Here is a 26,280-nt window from a genome sequence, read left to right as displayed (position 1 = left end):
TTTCCATGTAATATATTTAATTTTAACTAATTAGTTAAAGCAACAGCAGCTATGCTAATGCTAACTATCATTAAAGAGCTGGTTAAAGTAACTGGTTGGGATATCCCTACAAATTATAGAGACGTGTATAGGCTAAGCTTGAATTTTTGAAGCAGTGCTTCCTGTGCTGTGGGGGAAGGGGTAATGAGTTGAATGAAAAGAAGCAGACCAGGATTTGGTATTGACGTATTGGGGATATGTGCATATTTTAGATGTTTGAGTTTCTTGATGTGTCTCTGCAAAACCTCATTTATAAGGCTGAACAGACAGGAGTTTGTAAATAAAAAAGTTGTTCATGGTGTACGGAAAGTGAAAACTAGATGTTACAAATTTCCTATTTCTTTCAATGTATGTTGTCTGCTGTGTTCTTGTTTCCTAAAACAAGGCGTGTTGCATGTATAGCCATGGAAAAGACCAAACAAGAGCAGCAGGCTAGCTGTACCTGGTTTGGGAAGAAGAAAAAACAATACAAGGATAAATATCTGGCAAAGCACAATGCAGGTATTCAATACTTAATTACTAAAATACTTAATTACTGAAATTCTTAATTCCAGCTGCATCTGCTTTTGATTCATAAATTATTTGCATTCAGAAATAAAAAGAGTCCAAAATATAGTTGTACACAATGTGAGATTTATAAGCATCATTTAATGTCAACAGTGAACTATTAAAATAATGTTATCATCACTATTAAAATATTATCATGGTTAGTTGCAATTTTGATGTAATTAGTGTAGAATGTTCATGTATTGTATATATTTGTGAGCAATCACTTTTAAAGAATAGAGCTTTGACAAAATATAAAATATTCCAGGGTTTTTATTTATTCTTTCATGAATTATGGTTGTTACTGGCAAGGCCAACATTTATTGCCACCTGAACCATTTCAGAGGGCAGATAAGACCCAACCTTTATTTGGTGTTTCTGTAGTCACAAGCAGACCTGACTGGTTAAGGTTGGCAGGGTAATCACCTTGAAGGAAATTAATAACCAGATATTTTTTGTGACAGTTCATTAATTTTGTGGTTACCCATTAAATCCTCCAGCTTCATGATAGGATTTGCTCATGTCTCTCCATTTGAGTCCAATAACTTGAATTCTAACTTAATTCTTTAACATAATAGGAAGCATAAATTCAGTAATAAGGGAAAGGGAGAAAGGGAGGAACTAGCTCTGTAGTTCTTCGGATCTTCTATATTTTCTCTCAGCTGTTGCAGTAATGTTTAAAAAAAAATACAAATCCATCTATATCCTGTTTTACCTTCTTAGGGTTCAGAGATGTCATTTGCTCTCTTATGCAGCAGTATGTATCTGTGAATGATAACTCGCATTGTTCTGTTGCTGGCATGATCCTGGGATCTATAGAGGGCTAAAATACCTCTCAATGAAGCTAGACTTAATGTAATTTTTAAAATTGGTTTTAATTTCCCAATAGAGTGAGGAAAACAGAGCAACAGTTGAGAATTGTTTAGTTCAATCACTAAAACTTCATAAAACCATGAAGGCACTAACTTAGCAGGTCATCTTTTAACTTGAAATCAACAATTCCTCTGCGTTTTGTCCTACAGCCAAAGAGCACAATCACTTGTCTGCATTGATTCCTGTATTTTCTGCAGCCCTTTGTTACCTGACAAAAAACTGTGCTGCTACGAAGGGTGCTACTGTACCCATTCCCTTTAAAATTAACTTTTTACAAACTCAACATGAAGGTACCTTCCATCACCCACCATCCTTTTCCCTGCAGTATGAACATGATAGCAATTCCTATATTATTTCTAACAGCAAATGCTGGCAGCTTTTGCTCTTTGCTTTTTATTCTTGATTGACAGCCATTTGGCTCACAAGATCTGTGGTGCCTCCAAGCAGAGTAACCCTGTAATGAAGATTTTTTTAAAAACTACAGATGCCGGCATTTCCCCTAAGTCCCATTCCCCTTTTTGTTTCCTTATATCCTACAACTTATTCTGTCTCACTTGCCCATCACTCCCCTTTGATTCCTTTACATTCACCTATGCGAGAGTGTAATTGAGCTGAAGATTGAGGCGAGAGGAGCATCAGAGATCATTCATGAGTCATGAGGTAATAAAAGCTTAGATGACTGTTTCTGCAATACATGGGCTAAGGTAGAATTAAAAGTGATTGATGTTTTAGAGCAGTAAGTGGATGGTCTTTATGGTGAAATGCATACAGGGTGACAATATTGGTTCAGGGTTGACAATGAATCCAATGTTTCAAGCTGTGTGATCAAAATCGTGGTAAAGATCTCAAGTTTTGGATGGAGCTGAAGATGTTACCTTCATTCTTGAAGAGATTGGTGCTCATCTATGATTGGATTTTGTACAAAGCTTTTAACAGCATAAAGTACATTATAGTTCAAGAGAGCTGTTGGTTGTTGTGAATTTCAAAGCTGACCCCATGTCTTCAGATGATATTGCCAAGATACAATGTGTTGTGAAGAAGGTGGTGGGTTAAGGATAGATCATGGGGGTACCAATAGTGGTATGTGAGGGATTGCTGATAAAGCCTTGTTCTAGTTTGAGCTGGATAAGTAGCAGTAGAACTGAGCAAGAGAACTCCATTCAATTGGCTAACAGAAGAGTGGGTTTGGAGAGCAGTGGTTTGGCTGACCACGTCCAAAGTTGCAAAGAGGTTATAGGAAACAATAGTAACATTTATAATATGATATAGATTTCTTTTTCTCGTGCAACATACTGAAGTCACAGAGAATGTCATTGATTGGAGAAAGTTTCATTACTAAGACAGAGGCAGAAACCTGAATAGAATGATTTGGGAGTATTGGGCATGGATTTAGAAAGTGACAGCACATCCCAAATATTATGCTATAATAGGAGTTCCTTTGTAAATCTAGATTTGCTAAAAAAAATTATACCTTATAATTTGCAAGTTTATCTTGGCATTCAGAAATGTAATTAAATTATTAATGTGCCATGATAACTTGAGGTAAAATCAGCTGATCCTTTGGCACATATTTGCTTTATTTTGGCTGCCAGATGATGTATCTTGATGAGGGGTAGATCAATCATTCAAGACAACAGTTAAGTTTTGTCCTCCCCAGCAACCTATTCCACCTAGACAAAATCTAGGCATAAAATCAAGAATACTCGGCCACAGTGGTTATCCTAATTAAAATGTTTGTCTGAGACCAGACTGTTTGCTTTGAATGATTAAACCAATGCTCTACATGTGAATTTTCTTGTTTACCTAACCTAAGCCAAAAAAATTGTACCTCTGACAGTGCACAACTGCTGATCATTGCAAAGGGAAAGTCAACAATGGAATCAAAGACCATGATGCAATATCACAAGCTACAAATATAATTTTTTTAATGCAGTAATAAAATACTCGTACATTTTATGAAGTTAATGATCTTAAATTTGCCTCAAGTTTATATGCATATTTGTGAAAACAAATTCATGTACGTACTAGTTCTAAAACCAAATCAAGATGGCACACAACATTAAATTACCCCAACTGACCACCATTATTTTATCCTAAAATAGTGAGTTAAGTACTTTTGCAATGTGATGTGTTTGTTGCCTTTTGTGGATACTGAGATATCTTTCATGCATTTTATTTGTAATATAATATTTGATTTTGCTTTGATGTGGGTTTTTGTGTGTTTTGTACATTTTGGTTGTAATTTAACAATGCAATGCAACATTGCTTAAACAATGATGCTTATACATTTTTCATGCTGTCTTCCACCCAATGGCCTCTATGCATGTAAGTAACTGTGAATGAGTGACATTAACTTTTCTCCCTTTTTCCTTTTTTATTTTAGTTTGTCTCATTAGCATTGAATGAATTAAAGCTGCATTATATTCTCTTGGAAAACCTGTTCCCATCTATGGCGTAATAAATAATGTACTTTTAGAAAGTATGTTGATGTCAGAACCCAGAAATGCAAAGTAATGCTGTTCACTAACACAGCTTGCATTAGTGTATGTCTAGAAATTCCAACTTTCCCTTCAGGGTGTACCAGATGAGTGCAACAGCTGGGCACGATCTCTGTTTTTGTCATTGGTCCTGCACTGAAAACACAGGATGAAAAGCCATAAGTGAAAATATACTGTTTAATATGTGGTTCAGAGACTGAAATCAGGCTTGACAGCCTCAAACCCAAATGGGCCTATGGTGTGGCCAGCAGGGAAGGGCATTGGAGATTGATGCTTTTGGAGCTGTTTGGGAGGCAGGGGAATTGGATAGAGACTGGCATTCATGATGTTCTGTGGAGTTTAGGGTACGGTTGAAGAATAAAATCAGGAAATGCTCATCAGCAAGTCACACAGCTATTGTGTGGAGAGAAACAGTTAATGTTTCAGGTTTAATGATATATCACTAGGACACTAAGTTAGAAACCAGCCATGTTTTAAGCAGCAAACAAGATGGACAAAACAAAGAGAACGGCTGAAAGATGGTGACCAAAGAGGTTGAATGACAGCAGTGGTGAGGGTGCCAGCTCAGAGAGGATGTTGAAGTCTTGTTAATCCCAGCTGACGTGAGGAGAGAAGAAAAAAAATGCTGGAATTGCATGATATAAAACATTGCAGATGCTGGAAATCTGAAATAAAACAAAATCTTGGTCAGGCAGCATCAGTGAAGAGAGAAAAACTATTAATATCATAGATGATGAGTTTGCATCAAGAGTGACCAGTTAAACCATGAGGGTTGTAATATGCCAAAATGAGATGCTATTTCTTAAGCTTGCATTGGATTTTGGTGGAGCAGTGTAAGAAGCCAGAGACTAGGAACTCAGGGTGGAATGGAGAATTAAAGGATATAGCAGATGGAAGCTCAGAGTTGCCTTTGTGGACTGAATAGAGTGTCCTGCAAAGAGGTCACTTAATCTGCATTTGCTTCCTTTGATGTAGAGGAGACCACGAGATGAGCACTGAATGCAATATACTAAGTTGAACTAAGTACAAGTGATTATTACTAAGTACAAGTGATTATTACTAATTACAAGTACTAAGTACACCTTCATCTGAAAAGAGTGGTTTGAGTCTTCTGATTCTAGGAAGAGAAGCGGTAAAAAGACAAGGTGTTGATACTTTGCATTTGAGTGGTGAGGTACCCGTGAGTGGGAAGTTGGTATTGGGTGAAGATGGATGGAAAAATCCCTTATTGAAAGGGAACGAGATTTGTCTAATGGAGGCATCATGTTGAAGATGACAGAAAATTATGGAGGAGCATCCATGACTATTGAGACTTGTGGGTAAAAGGTCAAGACAAGGAGAAATCTGTCCTTGTTCAGGTTGGCTAGAGAGCAGTTGAGAGTAGAAATGAAGGAGATGGAACAGAGATAGTTGAGAGCCCTGTTGGGGAAAAAGACATCTTGGAAGCACTGGTGGTGGAAAGTGTCTTCATCAGAACCAATACAATCATCCAAAAAAACCAGGAGAATAGAATGAAGTCCTTGCAGGAAGGAGGGCAGAAGAAGGTGTAGTCAAGATAGCTCTGGGAGTCCCTGAGCTTATATTAGTCACTAAACTGTATCCTGAGATGAAGATGGAGAAGTTAAAGCTTCTAGGTCTTGCACTGTGTTAGTATAACTAATACAGTCCCAGGAGTGCCCAACAATGGGCATCCCAAAGCAAAGTGGAAATTACATCAAGAATGCAAGATTGACCCAAGTCTGGAAATGCTCAGTCAGATTTCCAAAGCAGCATGAAATAACATGGAAGTGGCTGTTATTGCAATTCACTTGGGGGAGAGGGAGGAATGATTTTCAATTGCATTATGCTGATAAAAAGTGTTACTAATTGCATTTGTAACCTGTGGTGTCCAGCAGCAAACTTGCTCTTGATTGTCCCACAGCTCAATCTTTATCATTCTTCCCCACCTCACTACCATCCTCATTTTCCCATCCACCTTTTAGTTGGGTTGGTCTCCTGTTTAAGTGTTTCTCCCATCAGCAGAGCAAGAACAAAGGATGGAATTGTCAACTGTAACTCATGGTAGAAGAGAATTGAGGAAAGAGGATTAATGAAAATATTTAATCATTGCATGCATATGATGAAAATCAACAATCGACAGATGATGGAAATCTTAAATAAAAACAGAAAATGCTGGGTCTGTTTCCAACATTTATGATCTTAATTAGATGTACCTACTTTGGATCGGAAGGCTAACTATATGTGTTAGTATCTAAAATTGCATTATAAAAATATAATGCAGCTTTAACCGCATGATGGAATTGTTTTATATGACTCATAATTTCCCTGTAAGTACACCTGACATGACGCAATGTTTCTTAAAACTAAACAGCAAAAACGAATCTCACTTTCATTGTGAAATGTGAGACTTTAAAACCCTGTTAAAGACCCTGTTGGCGTTTCTTTAAGTAAGTTTTAGGGCTGAAGAAAAAGTGTGTGACATCTTTTTGTTAAAATTTAAAGCTATTGTGGTTTTTTCTTTGTTGAACTGGCCTCTGTTGAATCATTTCTATTTTTATATCGCTATTTTGGGTATTTTTCACATTTTATAGTTAAATTTATTTTGGGGATCTTGAGCTTCCTTTCATACTCTTACCTCCCTGATGTGCTTTCACTCTTCTCAACCAGAAGCCAAAGCCCTCCTTTAGTTCTAATGCTTCCATGATGTCTGATAATTTTGTATGTTATCAGAACATGAGAGGAACTGAAATCAACAAGCTCCCCAAGGAAAGAAAGTCTTGCAGATGAATTAGCATTTAGCAGGAAGCACTTCAACATTATGGGACATAAAGATTTCATTATTGTACTAAGTACATAAGGCTGGTCATACAAGTACTTCTTCAAGCCCTGGTGTAGAATTGTTCTCATGTCTGCAATAGTGGAATGATTCCAGGTTTGCGAATTTTAAAAAAACGTTCAATTGAACCACTGTTTCAACTTTTTTAACTAGCAGACTGCATCAATGTGGTTTTAGGTTAAGATAGTTGGCAGAGCTTTGCATTTTTCCACTGTTAACCTCTGAAAAGTGAGTTCCCCTTTTCCTCCTCCTTGCTCACCTTTATTGCAGCTTACAGAAGCTTGGTGCATAATGGACAAAATGTCTGGTGGCCAATAGAAAACTGCCAATAAAAATCCAGTAATAAGTACTTACAGAAAAATTAGGAGTCTGCACTTTAATTGACTAAGATTTTTGGAATATCATTGAAAATACATTTCCCACTTTCTGGGTTTGCTCTAAACGTTCACTTTATACCATCTTTAGTATTCTGTAATACTAAATACTATTGAAAAGGTGCACATTTATCCCTTAAGTTATTCTTAACAGTGCCAAAAACAAATGTGTGTATGTCCCATCTTACTATCAACTGTTGTTTTGAGAAATTTTATCTGAAGGAAAATCAGATTCCAATTTCAATAACATTCATTATTCAATTATAATATCAAATACATTTCATCTCATATTATCCGTAGATGTGTTTTTAGCAAAACAAATGTTTAATTGCAGAATAATGTATTACTGCACTACACTCTACTTCTAAATAAACAGTAATTCCACGGTACTTAAGATCATAATAGATTTTGTAATCGTAGTCTGACATTCCCAAAAATGTTTTAAAAAATCACTTTTAATTTAGCTGTTGTGAAAAATAATAATGATATTCAATATTCAATTTACTCTCACAATGGGTCTCTCTTTTAGTCTTCGATCAACTAGATCTTGTCACATATGAAGAAGTAGTAAAACTGCCAGCCTTCAGAAGGAAGACTCTAGTGTTACTAGGTAAAAAAAAAGTAATTTAATTACATTAATTGTGGAATTGCAGTTGCTAATTACTGTTAAAGGCATTTTTTAAAAGTGAATGAAACTTCTGTTTTTGCCTTTTTTTATTTGTGGAAAAGGAGCCCATGGAGTAGGACGACGGCACATTAAAAACACTCTTATTACAAAGCATCCAGACAGATTTGCATATCCTATTCCACGTAAGTGGTGGATTTTGAAATATTGTATTTGTGTAAAATATTCAGTAGTTAAATTCTTAACAAAACAATTGTAGTTTATTGAGCAGTCATGGTTGTTATACATCAGTTATTGTATTCAGAAAGATAGTTGATCTTTCAATAAAAGGAGCATTTTTGATTTTGTTTCAGCTTAACACACTGTCTTCAACTTTTCTGGTTCTTCCTTTGATGAACTAGCTGAGAACTGGCATAGACTGTGCACAAACACCTGCATATTTGGACTGAGTTTTGCTTGAAAGACACTAGTAAATGACAAAGGGACTTGGTCCTATATCTTTCTGTTCCTCTTCAAATTCAGCTTTATTATTATTACAAATAGTTTTACCACTACTTGAACTTTATAATTTTAATTTATTTTCTTCCTCTCTTCTTCCAAATACAGTGGACCACACCATACCATCCTAGTCCCCCAGCTCAGAACTGCTGCCCACAGACCACCACTCCCACTCCCAACTTCTGCGAAAGAAGCAGACTGTTCCTATGTTACCCTCAAATATGCTTTAGTGTATGGAGTCAGATTCCCATTGAAAGACTGCACTAAGCACCAAACTTAAACAAACAGTGTGGCCTAGGAGCCAGCGATTTCTGGGCAACAGAGATCTTCCCATTATGTTGGGAAAAGAGCACCAGATCTTGTTGAAATGATGTGTTTTGCAGAAATAAGATGCCTTGCAACAAGCTCAACAGACTTTCCCTTACACCCTACAGCTCGAAAATATTTTGCCTATAATATGATATTGGTCTTGCAAGGGCAATTGAGACCTCAGTGAACAACTATGCCAACAGGCTATCTCCATAACAGTTAGATCGAAGAATCGAAAAATAGCAGATGAGAATAGTAAGTTAAAGAGGATGAAAGTCAATGCAAGTACAGAAAGAGGAAAAGGAAAATAATATTTAAAAAGAGAAATGAAAATAAATTAATTGAAATTTTTAAATATCAAGAATTTCTTACAACAAGTTTGTTTTCTTTCTGGGGCAGAAAGCATTATCTCTCCTCACATTGTTAAGAGCATACTGGTACTGTAAAATAAAAGCCCTAATACCCTTCAGAGAGTATTGGGCAAGTTCTTTAAAAATAACAAAGCCAAAGGTGCACTACCATTTATGCAAAGCAAACCATGTGGTGTAAGTCAACTAGTTCTTGCTGTTCGCAATTCAATTTTTTTCAACTGAAATTGCTGACTTTCACCCATTAATAATGTAATGCATTAAGAACTCGACATTATTCTTACACTATGATTTAGTTCATTATTAGGCAATATTATTTGTTGAACTTTCTGGACATGAGAGTAAATAAAAAATCCAAAGCATCTGTGTTCAAAACTAATATTAAAATATTCTGTTGCTCATTGGATTAAAAGACTAATGTGATCTCGGTCAAAATGGCAAAAAAGTTTTACAGTTGATCTTTGCCTGAAGGTTAGGAATAGAGGGGTGGCAACTTGTTGAGAATTACCACTTCTGATCTTTATCCAGTGAATTATTTCAATGCATTGGATCCCACAACCTCTCCTAGCAGCCCAGACTTTATCTTGTTTTCACACAGAAAGAATGGCAGTTGAATCTAACCACCTTCGGTTGCTTCAATCATCCAAAATTTTCTTCTCTATAGAAAAATACACATCATGTCCTGCTTGCCAGTCGTGCTCACTGTGCCCTGTGCTCACTGACCTCCTTTGACTCAGTTCATCAAAATCGCCAATTTAAAATTTTTATCCTCGTGCTCAAATCCCTTTTAGGCATTTTCTCTGTAACCTTTTCCAACTCTTCAAACTCTCAGACCTCTGTGATTCTCCAATTTCAGTTTTTGTGCATCTCCTGCTTCATTTATAATCAAAAGGCCCAAGCTCTTCAATTCTTTTCCTAAACTTCTCCACTAAAACCTTCTTCAATGGTCAGAAAAGACTGATGAGCCAGGCATAAGTTTCAACAGCAATATCTGTCACTAATGTAAAATTATTTTCCTGCATAGACACTACCAGACCTGCCAGAAAAGACGAAGAAAATGGCAAAAATTACCATTTTGTTTCACATGATCAAATGATGCAGGACATTTCCAATAATGAATATCTGGAATATGGCAGTCATGAGGATGCAATGTATGGAACAAAGCTGGAAACGATACGGAAAATCCATGAACAAGGACTCATTGCAATTCTAGATGTTGAGCCACAGGTCAGTAAGGGAAGTAAAACTAGTATAGTTCTCAATAAAGGCCTTGTTTATCCCGTAGTCTTGGCCTGGCTTTTGGTGTAATTTTTGTCATATCATTAGTGCTGCAAGTCAAACTTCCATGCACAGTTTGTAATGCAGTAACCATAATCTGCCATTGGGCTTTTCAACCATCTGTTTACTTACAGGTCAGTGAAAGAAAAAAACAGTGTAGGTTATGATTCTTTCTAATAATTGTTTCATATTTGGAAAAACCTCCTGGTTTGCTTAAAAATTTTTTTCAGAAAAAGCATTTAACTTGATAAAATGCCCAATACATTATTGAGCTTACTAGTGACTAAAAAATATACCCAATAAGTCACTGAACCACACAGACCAGGCAGGACCTTGAGTTACTGCTGAATTAGTGGATTTTCCCAGGGTACAGTAGAGCTGCTACAATTGGATTCTGTTTTGCAGGATGGATTTATAGATGTAATGTTGATCAGTATATGGTGACCTCTGCTGGAAGCATGGTATATAAACTAATTGAGCAAAGGAATGGGTTTACAATGGACACTTGTAATGAATTAATGGGCCAGATTGTGTTTTTGTGGCTATCAGCCATTCAATGCCCAGTACGTCCCAGATCACCATGTGCATGTTGAGATGTGGAGGTCTGAAACATGCTGGCACGCCAGACCTTCTACTCCACCACTGGACTCGCTAGTTCAGAGCAGAGAACTACATGGTGTACAGACAGCGATCGTCTTTATTTGGATGGAATTTCTGACCCTGTGGCAAAGTTCTTAAGCCAATTACTTCATTTTAATACATATAATTATTTGTTAGTAAAAGAGTTTGAATTAAATTTGTTTGTATCTTAACTTTTTTTGCTTCTATTTATGTAAATCAAATTGAATGTTTTTTTTAATGTATCCACCTAATAGAGACATTCAAAAACTGTACAAAGGTCTTTGAAGTAGGTGTCGTCAGAGCATTCTGAAGGTCCCAGTGGGATACTCTTATGAGGCATATTTGTTGCTTGGAGTTTACTCTGCCTTTAGGGAGAACTTCAAGTATGGCCCTCTGCAACAAAAAAAAATCTAGGCCATCAATTGGGTCCAGGACAGCTCCATGTTTCTGTGGATAAAGTATAGCCTCACTGTAATTGGCCCCACAAAATACTCAATACTTTTAGGAAAGGGGGAGAGGGAAAATGTATTGCAACCTATTGCTAGTCAGCCGAACGTGTTCTGCTGATTATTTAGTTATATATTGTTTGTGGAAATTTGATGTTTTCTGCAATTTAAAAAGAGGGAAGGTCCATAATGTTATATTGTAAAACCAAGTATTTTGTTTTTTTTTACTCAATTGTAAGTTGTTTGCAACTTTTGAAATTGCAGATGACACTATAAAATGGAGCAAATAAGCCTGGATCATTTTAGTATTGTTTTAATTTCTAATTTATTTAACTGTTTTTCAGTGCAACAAAACAAAATGCAGTGTTCCTATTGATAATGAAAGTTGGTTTTTAAAAAGGGTGGTGGAGGCAGAAAGATTCATAACATTTAAGAAGGACCTAGAGGAGCATTTGAAGGCAAAGAAGGCTATATGGGGTCATGTTCTGGAAAATAGGATTAGTATAGTAGTATTTCACCTTGCAGGAGTCGGGACTTGGAGCGGGAGATTTGCGGTCATCTCCCTCCAAAACAGATGTGCTGCTTTGGATACTGTTGGGGGAGGTGGCTAATCAGGAGAAAGCAGCAGTAGCCAGGATTATGGCACCATGAGTGGCTCTGCTGCGCAGGAGGGCAGGAAAAAAAGTGGCAGAGCTATAGTGGTAGGGGATTCCCCAGTAAGGGGAAGAGACAGGAGCTTCTGTGGCCACAAACAGGACTCCCAGTTGGTATATTGCCTGGCAGGTGCAAGGGTTAGGGATGTCTTGGAGAGGCTGCAAGCATTCTGGAAGGGGAGGATGAATGGCCAGTTGTCGTCGTACACATAGGTACCAACGATGTAGAAAAAAAGCTGGATGAGGTCCTACAAGCTGAATTTAGGGAGCTAGGAGAAAGATTGAAAAGTAGGACCTCAAAGGTAATAAACTCAGGATTACTACCTGTGCCACGTGCTAGTCAGAGTAGGAATAGCAGCATAGTTAACATGAATATGTGGCTTGAGCTGTGGTGTGCAGGAGGGAGGGTTTCAGATTCTGGAGCATTGCATAGAACATAGAACAGTACAGCACAGGTCCTTCTGCCCACAAGGAGCTAATTCCTCCTACCTAGAACTGGTTCTGGGGGAGGTGGGACCAGTACAAACTGGATGGTCCACACCTGGGACCAATGTCCTAGGGGGATGCTTTGCCAGTGGGGAGGGTTTAAACTAATATGGTGGGGGAGGGGGGGTGGGAATCCATGCAGAAAGACAGAGGGAAGCAAAGCAGAGACCAGAGCAAAAGTTAGAAAGGAGAAAAATAAGAGTGGAGTACAGAAAAGTCAAACACAAAGGACATAAAGGTTACTAGATCCTAGATCCTGAAAGGACAATGAGTGTAAGGGCACTTTATCTGAATGCCTGTAGTATTCAAAACAAGGTCAGTGAACTTGTGGCACAAATCAGTACAAAGAGGTGTGACTTAGTGGTCATTACAGAAATGTGGTTGCAGGGTGGAGATGAGTAGGAATTAAATATCCAAGGGTATCAGGTAAATTGGAAGGATAGACAGGAAGGTAAGGGAGGTGGGGTAGCACTTTTAATTAAGGATGAGATCAGGGCAATAGTGAGAGATGATATAATATCAAGGGAGCAGAATGTTGAGTCCATCTGGGTAGAGATTAGGAATAGTAAAGAGGGAAATAAATCACTGGTGGGAGTTGTCTATGGGCCACTGAATAATAACACTACCGTGGCACAGGCAATAAACCAAGAAATATTTGATGCATGTAAGAATGGAATGGCAGTTGTCATAGGGGACTTTAACTTCCACATAGATTGGGTGAATCAAGTTGGTCAAGGCAGTCTTGAGGAGGACTTCATAGAATGCATCTGTGATAGCTTTCTTGTACAGCAGGTTAGTGAACCTACAAGGGAAAATGCTTTCTTAGATCTGGCCCTGTGCAATGAGACAGGTAGAATTAACGATCTTGTAGTTCAGGATCCTCTTGGAAAGAGTGATCATAGTATGATTGAATTTCTCATACAAATCGAGGGTGCAATAGTTCAATCTAAAAACAGTGTATTATGGCTAAACAAGGGAGACCACAACGGGATGAGGGAGGAGTTGGCTAACGTAAACTGGAAACACAGGCTTGATGGTGGGACAGTTGAGGAACAGTGGAAGACTATCAAAGAGATTTTTCACGGTGCTCAGTAGAAGTATATTCCAGTTATAAGCAAGGACAGTGAGGGTGGGGAAAGCCAGCCATGGATAACTAAGGAAATAAAAGAAGGCATCAAGCTAAAAGCTCATGCATATAAATTCCCAAGAGTAGCGGGGAAATTGGAAGATTGGGAAAACTTCTAAAAAGCAACAAAAAACCACTAAGCAAAGCAATAAGGAAAGGGAAGAGAGATTAGGAAAGTAAACTAGCACAAAATATAAAAACAGTATAAAACAAAATATAAAAACAAAGTTTTCTATAATTATATAAAGCAGAAAAGGGTGGCTAAAGGTACCTTGGAAGATGAGAAGGGGGAATTAATATTGGGTAATGTGGAAATGGCTGAGGCCTTGAATGACTATTTTATGTTGGTCTTCATGATGGAGGACACGTCTAACATGTCAAAAAGAGATGTTATGGATGCGATGGGAGGTGAGGACCTTGATACAATCGCTGTCACTAAAGAGATAGTGATGATCAAACAAGTGGGCCTAAAGATAGACAAGTCCACTGGTCCTGATGGGATGCATCCCAAGGTAGTGAAAGAAGTGGCAGAAGTTATAGTAGAGGCGTTTGTGATAATTTACCAAAATTCTCTGGACTTTGGGCAGGTCCTGGCAGATTGGAAGACAGCGAATGTCACACCACTGTTTAAAACAGGATGTAGGTAAAAGGCAGGTAACTATAGGCTACTTAGCTTAATGTCTGTAGTTAGGAAAACGCTTGAAGCTATCATTAAGGAAGAAATGGTGAGACATCTGGATAGAAGTGGTTCCATCAGGCAAACACAGCATGGATTCAAGAAGGGCAGGTCCTGTTTGACAAACTGACTGGAGCTCTTTGAGGATATAATGAGCGCAGTGGATAGAGGGGAAAAGGTGGATTTGTGTACTTAGATTTCCAGAAGGCATTCGATAAGGTGCCGCATAAAAGACACACCCATCAGAAAAGAATGCATGGAGTTGGAGGCAAGGTATTAGCATGGGTAGAGGATAAAGCAGAGAGTTGGGATGAATGGGTACTTCTCTGGTTGGCAATCAGTGGAGAGCAGAGTGCAGCAGGGGTCGGTGCTGGGCCCACAACTGTTCACGATATACATTAACAATTTGGAAAAGGGGGCCGAGTGTAGCATATCTAAGTTTGCTGATGACACTAAATTGAGTGGAAAAGCAAATTCTGCAGAGGATGCAGAGAGTCTGCAGAGAGATATAGATAGCTTAAGTGAGTGGTCAAGGGTTTGGCAGCTGGAGTACAATGTTGGTAAGTGCGTGGTTTTCCACTTCGGAAGGAAAAATAGAAGATCAGATTATTTAAATGGTGAAAGATTGCAGCATGCTGTTGTGCAGAGGGACTTGGGAGTGCTTGTGTATGAATTGCAAAAGGTTGGTTTGCAGATGCAACAGGTTATCAAGAAGGCAAATGGAATGTTGGCCTTCATTGCTGGAGGGATTGAATTTAAGAGCAGGGAGATTAAACTGTAACTGTACAGGGTACTGGTGAGGCCGCACCTGGAGTACTACATGCAGTTCTGTTCTCCTTACTTGACGAAGAATATACTGGCTTTGGAGGTGGTGCAGAGGAGGTTCACCAGGTTGATTCCGGAGATGAGGGGGTTAGTCTATGAGGAGAGATTGAGTCGCCTGGGACTATACTTGCTGGAATTCAGAAGAATGAGGGGATCTGATTAGAAACATATAAAATTATGAAAGGGATAGATAAGATAGAGGCAGGAAGGTTGTTTCCACTGGTAGGTGAGACTAGAAGTAGGGGACATAGCCTCAAAATTCAGTGGAATAGATTTAGGACTGGGATGAGGAGAAACTGCTTTTCCCAGAGAGTAGTGAATCTGTGGAATTCTCTGCCCAGGGATGCAGCAGAGACTACATCATTAAATATATTTAAGACACAGTTAGATAGGTTTTTTGCAAAGTGGGTAATTAAGAGTCATGGGGAAAAGGCAGGTAGGTGGATCTGAGTCTGTGACCAGATCAGCCATGATCTTATTGAATGGCGGAGCAGGCTCAACAGGCCAGATGGCCTACTCCTGCTCCTATTTCTTATGTTCTTATTTAATGATCAGCTGTAAGACCCTATAACTCTATGACTAATCCTTAAATTCCTCAAAGGCTGAAAAAGTTAAGCAAGCGGATAATTGAACCATTATTCCCATATTTGATCCTTGCATTAATTGCACTTTAATGGGGTACCTGACGTAGGCATCCAGCACAACCACCTTCCCCTTTCTCACTAGATAGTGTCCTTGTGTCTTTGAACTTCACTATGAATTGAACAAAGAACCTACCAAAATTGTTCCCTAATCTCATACATAAAGAATCGTCGCTCAAGCAAGATTCATGCAAGAACACTAGTACTGGTGGAACAGTACACAAGTTAGAGCCTTCAGCATGAAACTGGAAGGGAATAAATACATTTTAAAATATTTGGAGCTGCTGCTTCTGCCTTGACTGTATTTCTGTTTTCCTATATATTTCAGTAACAAAGTTTCTTCAGGTCATTTTGAAATCAGTCTTAACTAAATTGATTGATAGCAAAGCTGTTTTATTCAGTGTTTCATGTACATTAGATCCTTGGAAGAACTGGAAGGTCTGAGATTTTTATTAAAACAAAATCTATTCACTTTGAAGCAGATACTCACTTGAAATGATTAACATTGGATTTATCATCACCCATTTCAAGTAAAACCTTGTGCTTTGCACTGCTGCTAAGATTTGAAAGTTATTTTATCAGTATTGTATAAAAATCATGAAGACTTGTTAAGGGGAGATCAATAATTAAAGTTATCTGAAAGAAATTAAGGAAGTGAACTACAACACTGAATTTTATCTGCTACTGAGATTTGTCTTGCAGAGCTGTCATGAGAAGAATGAGCAGATGTACAGTTTTTCTTGCATCCATCAGTCTATTCTGTTTTATTCAAGATTAGTAATTTGGTCTGTTTCAGAGACTAGTAAACTGGTAACAGACTGTCCAGTACCCAGACCAGCAAATGTTTCATGGAAAGTAACTACTTTACAGTAGCTATCTTGTGATACATTGCTGGTCAACAAACTGTGTTCCAATTTTCAAATACGTGTCTTACCCTATGCAGGTATGAAAAAAAAATCACATCCACTGTTGTCTAAAATATTATCTTCAACCTCACATTGTTCTTACTTTCATTTAAATTTTCTGAAGTGAGCAGGAGGTCGAATAAGTGAGCAACCAAACTTTGACCTTGTTGCAAATGAAGTTCTATCTTATTACTAAGGATACATTTTGTTCTTCCGTTAGGGCTGAGAGATTCAAGTGTTGCACATTTATGTGATTGAAACACATGAATGCAGTTTATGAGGTATGTGTTTGTCCATACCATTGGTTTAAATTAATGTTCAACTCCAGTCTTTACTCAGCATCAAACTTATCTCCTACAGGCACTGAAGGTTTTGAGAACTGCGGAGTTTGCCCCATTTGTTGTTTTCATCGCTGCCCCGACTATTACTCCAGGCATGACTGAGGTAAGAAAGAAATAAAATAATTTGAAGTCTAGTGAACTTCCTGGTTCTGCTGTTACATTTTCATTATTTCATTGAAGGTGAAGTAATTGAATTCCAATGGTGATCTTTAGAGATAATGATTTTACTTCTAACAACTTATTCCTGTTAAATCTTTCAAATTTGTCACTTAGTCACAGCTTCAGATGAACAGGAACAATTTGTTTAGCAATACTATTAACAATTTTTCTCCAGAAGATATTCAGGGCTCAGTTTCTTCAGGATGATGCATATGGAAAAAAATCAATCTAAAATATTCAGTCTTTGTATAATTGATTAGATACTGACGATAAGTACTTATGGCTTTTGCAGTTAGTAAGAGTAAAAACACTAATGAGAGTTTTGAAATGTGTAACTCTCTTAATGCATAATGTTAGTCATGTCCCAACAGAACAGTTAATTAAGATTTCATCATTATTTGTAATTCTACTTTTGCTTTATTCAGTTTTTCAGGTAACCTAAGATATGCCAAATGTTCTTGTTTTAAAAAAGTGTTCTGTTTGTACAAATTGCAGTCTACACTTGTATTTGAGTTTAATTGCTGACACAATGCCATCCTCAACTCTGTTGGATAATGTACCCTTTATGTTGGACTGTGCAAAGAGTTCTAGGCAATACATGTACAGCATCTTCAATGGGTTAAGATGATCCAGGGTGCATCTCATGTAAGCACATGATAGAATTATCAGTTTCATAAAGGACTTCAGGACTGGTGAAAAATAACTTGGTCAAAGAGAAGTTAGACAGAATTAGGAGCATCTTAATAGAGAAGTGTAGAAGTGGAAAAGTTCAATGAATAAATTCTGGATCTTGGGGCCTAGGCAACAGAAAGTATGACCTCTATTGGTAGAGCAAAGAAGTTAGGAAAAACAGTTTGGAAAAACTATATTCCTGGGAAATTGGACTGGACAAGGTTGCAGATACAGAAATGGGGTTAAAAAAAAAACTAAGAGATGTGAACACTAAGCAAAATTGATGAATATGAGACGGTGGTAGATTGGAAGCTAATGTAGCACAAAGGTGTTGAATGAAAGAGGCTTGGTGACGATTAAGTTTTGGATGAACCCAACTGCGGAGGATGCAAAATCACTCGGAAATTATTGGAATGCCGGAAAATTGAAATAAGAGAAAATGCTCAACAGGCCAGGCCTCGTCTGTGAAGATGTGATTATATTGTGGTGCAGCAGACAGTGCTGGAGCTCCAGTGACCAGGGTTAAATCCTGACCTGCAGTGTATATGTATGGAGTTTGTACCTTCTCCCAAAGACAGTGTGGATTTCCTCAGTATGCTTCAGTTTCCTCCTATATCCCTAAGACGTGATGATTGGTAGGTTAATTGAATACTACAAATTGCCACTAGTGTTGGCAACTGGTATGGAAATAGGGGTATAGTTGGTGGGCAAGAGAGAGAAAATGGGTTACAGAGAAATAAGTGGAAAAAGGATATTGATGGAATTGTTAAGAGCTGGCATCGATGTATTGAATAACCTTCTGCCATATCATGAGAAATACGAATGTGAGAAACAAAATTAACATTTCACATGAAAGGTAAATTGGTTTATTATTGTCACATATACCGAAGTATAATGAAAAAACTTTGTTTTGCATGCTATCCATACAGATCATTTCATTACAACAGTGCATTGAGGTAGTACAAGAGAAAACAATAATAGAATGCAGAATAAAGTTTCACCGTTACAGAGCAAAGTGCAGTGCAAGCAGACAATAAGGTGCAAGGCCATAATGAGGTAGATTGCGAGGTCAGGAGCCCATCTTATCGTACTGACTACTGTTATCCCGTAGTCTTATAACAGCAGAATAGAAGTTGTCCTTGAGCCTGGTGGTACATGCTTTCAGACTTTTGTATCTTCTGTCCAATGGGGTTGGGGGGGGTGGTGGTGAGAGAAGAGAGAATGTCCAGGGTATGTGGAGTCTTTGATTATCTTGGTTGCTTTACTGAGGCACGAAAAGTGTAGACAGAGTCCATGGAGGGGAAGCTGGTTTCCATGATATGCTAAGCTATGTCCACGACTCTGTGCGGTTTCTCGCGGTCCCGGGCAGAGCTGTTGCCTTACCAAGCTGTGATGCATCCAAGTAGGATGCTTTCTATGGTGCATTGATAAAAATTGGTGAGGGTCGACAGGGACATGGCAATTTCTTTACCATCCTGAGGAATAGAGGCGCTCGTGAGCTTTCTTGGACGTAGCATCTACGTGGTTGCACCAGGACAGGCTGTTGGTCATGTTCACTCCTGGGAACTTGAAGCTTTCAACCCTCTCAACCTCAGCACTGTTGAAGGAAACAGGAGTGTGTGCACTGCTCCACATTCCTAAAGTCAATGACCAGCTCTTTTGTTTTGCTGAGGGAAAGGTTATTGTCATGATACCATGTCACTAGACTCTCTATCTCCTTCCTATATTCCACCTCATTGATATTTGAGATTCAGCCCACTATGGTGGTGTCATCTGCAAACTTGCATATGGAGTTAGAGCAGAATCTGGCCACGCAGTCATGAGTATAGAGGGATTAGAGGGCTGAGGATGCAGCCTTGTGGGACACCAGTGTTGAGAACAATTGTGGCGGAGGTGTTGCTGCCTATCCTCACTGATTACAGTCTGTTGGTCAGAAAGTCAAGGATCCAGTTGCAAAGGGAGGTGTTGAGTCCCAGGTCGAGGAGTTTGGAGATGATTTTCCTTGGAATTATAGTATTGAAGGTGGAGATGTAGTGAATGAACAATAGACTGATGTAGGCGTCTTTACTGTCCAGATGCTCCAGAGATGAGTGTAAGGACAGGGAGATGGTGTCCACCTTGGACCTGCTTCAGTAGTAGGTGAATTACAGTGGGTAGAGGTTCTATGGGAGGCTGGAGTTGATGTGTGCCATGACCAGCCTCTCGAAGCACTTCAAGTGGTGGATGTCATGACAACAGCCTGTCCTGGTCAAATCATGTAGATGCCACGGCTAAGAAAGCTCACCAGTGCCTCTACTTCCTCAGGAGGCTAAAGAAATTTGGTTTGTCACCTTTGACTCTCACCAACTTTTACTGATGCACCATAGAAAGCATCCTATCTGAATGTATCACGGCTTGGTACGGCAACTGCTCTGCCCAAGACCACAAGAAGTTGCAGAGAGTTGTGGACACAGCCCAGTGCATCACGGACACCAGCCTCCCCTCCTTGGACTCTGTCTTTACCTCTCGTTGTCTTGGTGTAGCAGCCAGCATAATCAAAGACTCCACCCACTCGGGACATTCTCTCTTCTCTCCCCTTCCATCGGGTAGAAGATACAGGAGCCTGAGGGCATGTACCACCAGACTTAAGGACAGCTTCTACCCCACTGTGATAAGACTATTGAACGGTTCCTTTATACAATGAGATGGACTATGACCTCACGATCTACCTTGTTGTGACCTTGCACCTTATTGCACTGCACTTTCTCTGTAGCTGTGACACTTTGCTCTGTACTGTTATTGTTTTTACCTGTACTACATCAATGCACTCTGTGCTGACTCAATGTAACTGCACTGTGTAATGAATTGACCTGTACAATTGGTTTGTAAGACAAGCTTTTCACTGTACCTCGGTACAAGTGACAATAATAAACCAATACCAATACCACTGGGAGGTAGTCATTAAGGCACGTTACCTTGTTTTTCTTCAGTACTGGGATGATAGTGGTGAGGACCTCAGATTGGTTAAAAATGTCTGAACTGGAAAAGATAAAGATGGAATGCAGGGGAAGGCCTTTGATAGGGTGGTAGGTAGAAGGGATAAAATGGCAAAGAGATGATGGTGCAAAGCAAAAATCTGTGGTAGGTTGGAGGAGGCATAAACAGATGAAGCAGCGGTATTATTGAAGTTATTAAGCAATGTACTATAACTGGAAATGCTAATTACATGAAATTATGTTCCATGAAATTGTTAAACTGGGCAAGGAGTCCAGCAGACTAATATGCCTGGTTGGCAAACAAGATGCTGTTCACCAACTTAATACTGAGCTTCAATGGAGCACTGATAGGCTGAAGATATGGTGTGGGCACAGTGATTAAAACACTGAGCTGTAATGTAGAGAGCTGGTCTAACAGTCCATAGACATAAGTTCAAATCCCACAATGGCAGTGGTAGAGTATAAATTCAGTAAATTAAACAACGTAGGATTTTTTTCTAAAAAAATATATTTAACTTCCATCCTGGCCACCACAAAAGTATCAGAGTATCATGATATCTGGTTCACTGACGACCTTGAGGGGCCAAATTTGATGTCCTTAGCTGGTTTGGCATTAGCAATCCCCAAATCCACAGCAATGTGGTTAACTGCCCTAAATAGTCTTGCAGTCTTTGAGTTGCATCATTCAGAGGACAGTTGAGCATTAATCAAGATGAACCATGCACCATCGTCCAAGGTGCTGAATTCATATGCAGCAAAGCTGGTCATAGTCTAGTTGACCTTAAAATTTCTTCCTCATGAACATCTAGGGTCTGATATCTAAATTTGGATAGCTATTCCATAGATTAATCAAGCAACATCCTTGCATAGTTTACTTACAGAAATGTATCTTAAAATCAATGTGGTGGACGCCTCCATCACAGTCCCTGCATAAGTATTGAAGTTTTGTGGCTTCAGGTTAAATGTGGAAAGGAACCCTCTTCATGATTACAACTCTCCCTCCGTCCTTGGCTAATGAACCAGTGCTTCTCTGAATAACAATTGGAAGAAGTTCTGAGAGTAACTAGGACACATAATGTACTCCAGAAGAGGGACTTCAGTCTCTCTGAAGAGTGGCTTATTAACACCACTATTGATCAAGCTGGCCAAATCCTGAGGATATAACTATCGGACTGGTGGTGAATGACCTACAATGATGGATATACGTCGTTGAGTTCATCCTCAATGGTGCGGACAGCATTAGAGATGTAGTCTCGTATTTACTCTAAGAACACCTCCAGCATGTGCTTGTATGGTACTAAAATCATCCTAAATGGGGTAGACTCAGAATAAGTTGGGCAGCTTAAAACTGGGCATCCACAAGGATCATTAACAGTAGTAAAGGTGCATTCCACAACACCGAAACACTTCCACCCTTTAAACAATGTTACAATCGATATTATTTAAGTGCGAAAGGGAGCAACACTATGCATCTCAAAATGAGCTGCCAACTAGTAAATACATTAAATAGTAAAAGCAACATATTATAGAAAGCCAAGTGATAACACACCAGTGGGTTAGACAAAAACTTTGCAGTCCCATCTCATGCTGTTGTAAATGGTGCTGAATAGTTGAATGCCTAATGGATGGAGGAAGCTACAAGGACATCCCAGTCCTCAATGATGACATGGCATGACGTGACTCGGTGCAAAAAACAAAGCTGAACCACGTGCCAGCATGTTCAGCAAGAAGTGCCATATCAGTGATGGATCCCTGCTTCCTGAGATCGCCACAATCACAGAAGCATTCTTCAGCCATTTCAATTCTCTCCAAATGTTAACAAGACAGAGTTGAGAACACTGGCTAAAAAGACTAGAGGACCAGATGGCATCCTGGCCATAGTAGTGAAGGTGTACACTCCGGACTCACCGTGCCTCTAATCAAATAGTTCCGGTATAGTTCCAACAGTGGCATCTACCTGACAGTGTGGGGGGATAAAATGCCCATGTATCCCCTGTCCTCACAATGCAAGACAACTCCTATCTAACTAATTACCACTCAATCAACCTACACACAGCAGCAAAGTGATGGATTGTGTTGTTGACATTGCTATCATGTGGCATGTACTCGCTAATAGCTGCTTAATGATGCATATTTTGGATTTTGCTGGGACCACACAGCTACAGGCATCATCAAAAGTCTAGGTTCAAACATAGATGTAAGAACAATGCCAGAAGTGAGATGTTGTGACAATCATTGATATCAAGTAGTATTTGACCAAGTGTGGCATCAAGGAGCCCTTGTAAAAATGAAGTCAATGTGAATCAAGGGAAAAAGAGTCCATTGGTTGGAGTCATACGTCACACAAAGGAAGATGATTTTGTTAGTAATCAGTCATCCTAGCACACGTTTAACATTACAGAAGTTCATCGGGGCAATGTTCTTGGCCCCTAACCATTATCAGCTGCTTCTTCAATTACTTCTTTCCACCATAAAGTAAGAAAAAGGAAACTGATAATGATGCAATGTTCTATTTCCATTCGGAACACCTCATCAAATGAAGCAGCATTCACATATGACAAGTAGTATTTGTCTACTCATGTGCCAGGCAATAGCCATCTTCAACGAGAGAGAGTCTAACCACTTACCCATTGTATTACTATTGCTAAAGCCCCATTAAAGATAACCTAGGAGTCACCATTGACTAGCAGTTCAATTGGACCAGTCATTTACATAACATGGCTTCAAGTGCATCATGCAGCAAGTGACCCTCTTCATGATACCCCAAAGCCTTTTCACCGTCAACAAGGTGCAACTTGAGGATAGGATGAAATACTGTGCATTTCCCTGGATGGGCACAACCCTAACAGCACAAAAAGCTTGATGTCACCCAGAACAATGCTACCACCACACTAAACATTCATTCCTTCCACTGCTGGCACACCATGGTTGCAATATGTATCATCTACAAAATGCGCAATAATTAGTCACCTAGGTTATTTTGACAGCACATCTAAAAGCCATGACTTCAACCGTTAAGAAGAATAAAGACAGCAGGTGCATCAGAAACTACCACCTGCCAGTTCCCCTCCAAGCCACACACTATCTTCATTTTGAAATGCATTGCCATTTCTTCTTCATCACTAATCTAAATTCCTGGAGCTCTCTCCCAGCAGTTCTGTGGGAGTCCTTCACCAGAAGGACCACAGCAGTTCAAGAAGGCAGCTCACCATCTCACCACCAGCTTCTCAAGGGCAATTAAGGATGGCTAGAGGTGCCCTGATTGTAAAAACAAAATAATGATTTTTTTTAAGAAGGTAATGGAGAATTTATTGTTAGGGTGGGTAGGTGAATTAAAGTGACGGATCATTGGAAGCTTGGGCTCATGTTTGTAAGCTGAATGGAGTTGTTCAGCAAAGTGGTCACCCAGTGTGTGTTTGCAGTTTCCTCTGCACTGGGAAAACCAAAGTAACTGGGAAATACAGTACACCAGCTGAAAAGGGTACAAGTAAATTGCTCATTCAGTTTGAAACTGTTTTGTAGGTCCTGGACGGAGGAAAAGAGAAATTAAAAGGGCATGTGATGTTTTTCCTATGGGAGGATGTGCAATTTAACAGAGGTGAGAATAGGTCTTGATGACAGAGAGGATACATAAGCTCAGTTCAAAGTGAAATCTGATGCAACTGTTGTGAACAGCCAGGGTTAGCCTGAGATTGTGGTCAGGGAGGGTGATAGTATCAGTGAGTGGTACGTGGAGTTTGTGGAAGGACTGAAGATAATGGTATCGCTTAACTCTGCACTTAATCAGAGGAATTTTTGCTGGATGTCAGATAACCATTGTGACAACACAGGTATGAAGTTGTTTGAAGAAATGTTTTTGAGATCAGAGCTGGGTATTATTGCCAAATATGATGCAACTGAAGTGTTTTTAAATGATTTTACTTGGACATATTAAAGGTGGGAAATGGGGATGGGTCAAAGATATCCTCGGGAAAACTTCAGAAATAACCTTCTGATTATTAAAAGATATGTCTATGCAAAGGAACATTTTTAAATAAGATACAAGGACAGGTTTGTGCAAATCTATGGTCCATCTCCTTTGCCCGATTTCAGAAGACTATTTCCTTTTCCAGCCATCTTCCTGGGACTTCTGAGGAGTCTGTTAAAATAGTGCCATGTTATAACAAAATTTTTATGAATAACTCTTTGCCACTGATTCTGCTGGGACTGGACAAATTCACTTTATCATAAGACAGCCACATGCAAAAGAAATAAGACTGTCACACTGAATTGGAGCATAGATACCCACAGGTGACTGAATAGTGCCTTCTATTACTTATCTAGTCCACAAATATTATCAACTAATTCTGAAGCAACATTATTGCAGTTCCAGTCTAGACAGTCATGGTTGGAAGGAGCAGATGTGGGAAGCTAATGTGATGGGGAGGATTGAGAAAATTAGACTTTTGAGGAAAGAGTTCACAGTGAAATAACTTTGTAAACTTGATGCTTTATAAGAGATAAGTTAAATTCATAAAGCTTGCTGTTCTGTATGTAGCTTCAGTCTTTATCTTCCTTTTTATCTGTTCTTTTATTATTTAAACTCACATTTTATGTTTATTTTCTTATATCCTTTCTGATTTTTACATAGCTCCCAAGGTGGTGCAAAAAGCTACCTGTAAGTATTTTAATTAGTCAGGGATGACAATGAAAATGGTGATTTTAGTTATAGCAATTAGTGATGCTGTAGTCATCTTCGAGAAAATTTTGGTTTTCTTCAAGATGGTTATTATTAGAATATTGAGTAAAAGTTGTTTTACTGTTTGTCCTTTAAGCTGTTTAATCACATGATGGAAAAAGATAGCCTTGTATGCAAAAAAACAAGCTATCCATCATTTCTGATGGCATTAGTTAAGATGCTTAAAGATTTCCTTGAAGTGGTTTTGAATCTCCTTTTTACAGGTCTTTGTTGAACTTGTTCTTTTCATTTGTTTAGTGCACAATTACACACTCTTTTGTTAATGAGCTTTGCTAATCAAATAGTATCTTAAAATAAAAATGTCTGTCATATTAGGTAGGAAATTGTTCTGTAGTTCAACTTGAGAAACATCTTTGGTGCACACAACGCTACCTTGAATTGTAATTTGTATTTTAAACAATTTCAGTAAGTTGATTGCTACTTTGCCGATTTAATGCAAAGGAATCTGATGATAATGACAACTAGCATTTCCGAAACATGGTTCTTGTCGAGAAAAGTCTTGTGTCATTTCACAGCTACATGGGGAAAATAGATATTGACCAGAAGGTGCTGATGGATAACCAGTAGTTCCATGGAGACCCGCCAGCTGGTTGCAATGTGCTTGGCAATGCATTTAGACTTGTGCACCTGCACACTGCAACATGGAAGTTGAGAATGCACTGGTGTGCTTCTAACCTCTTGTTCTGATTAAATCCTGGGGGGTTCATAAGTTGTTCATCTTAGGATGCATCTAGTGAGACCCCATTCATTTGAATGGTGTCGCCAGCCTTTA

The 26,280-nt window shown here is 38.9% G+C and overlaps 1 protein-coding gene across 1 annotated transcript in view; it reads left to right on the top strand.

The window, feature by feature from the left end:
- caska (calcium/calmodulin-dependent serine protein kinase a) overlaps positions 1 to 26,280 on the top strand; it is a 234,084-nt gene that overhangs the window by 204,239 nt on the left and 3,565 nt on the right. Inside the window, 5 exon segments of the mRNA XM_052013430.1 lie at positions 425 to 540; positions 7,696 to 7,776; positions 7,896 to 7,976; positions 9,991 to 10,193; positions 16,984 to 17,067. Coding sequence (XP_051869390.1) covers positions 425 to 540; positions 7,696 to 7,776; positions 7,896 to 7,976; positions 9,991 to 10,193; positions 16,984 to 17,067 — 565 coding nt within the window.

This window comes from Pristis pectinata, chromosome 4 (assembly GCF_009764475.1).
Source record: "Pristis pectinata isolate sPriPec2 chromosome 4, sPriPec2.1.pri, whole genome shotgun sequence".
Taxonomy (NCBI): domain Eukaryota; kingdom Metazoa; phylum Chordata; class Chondrichthyes; order Rhinopristiformes; family Pristidae; genus Pristis; species Pristis pectinata.
This window is presented reverse-complemented; position numbering and strand designations above follow the sequence as displayed.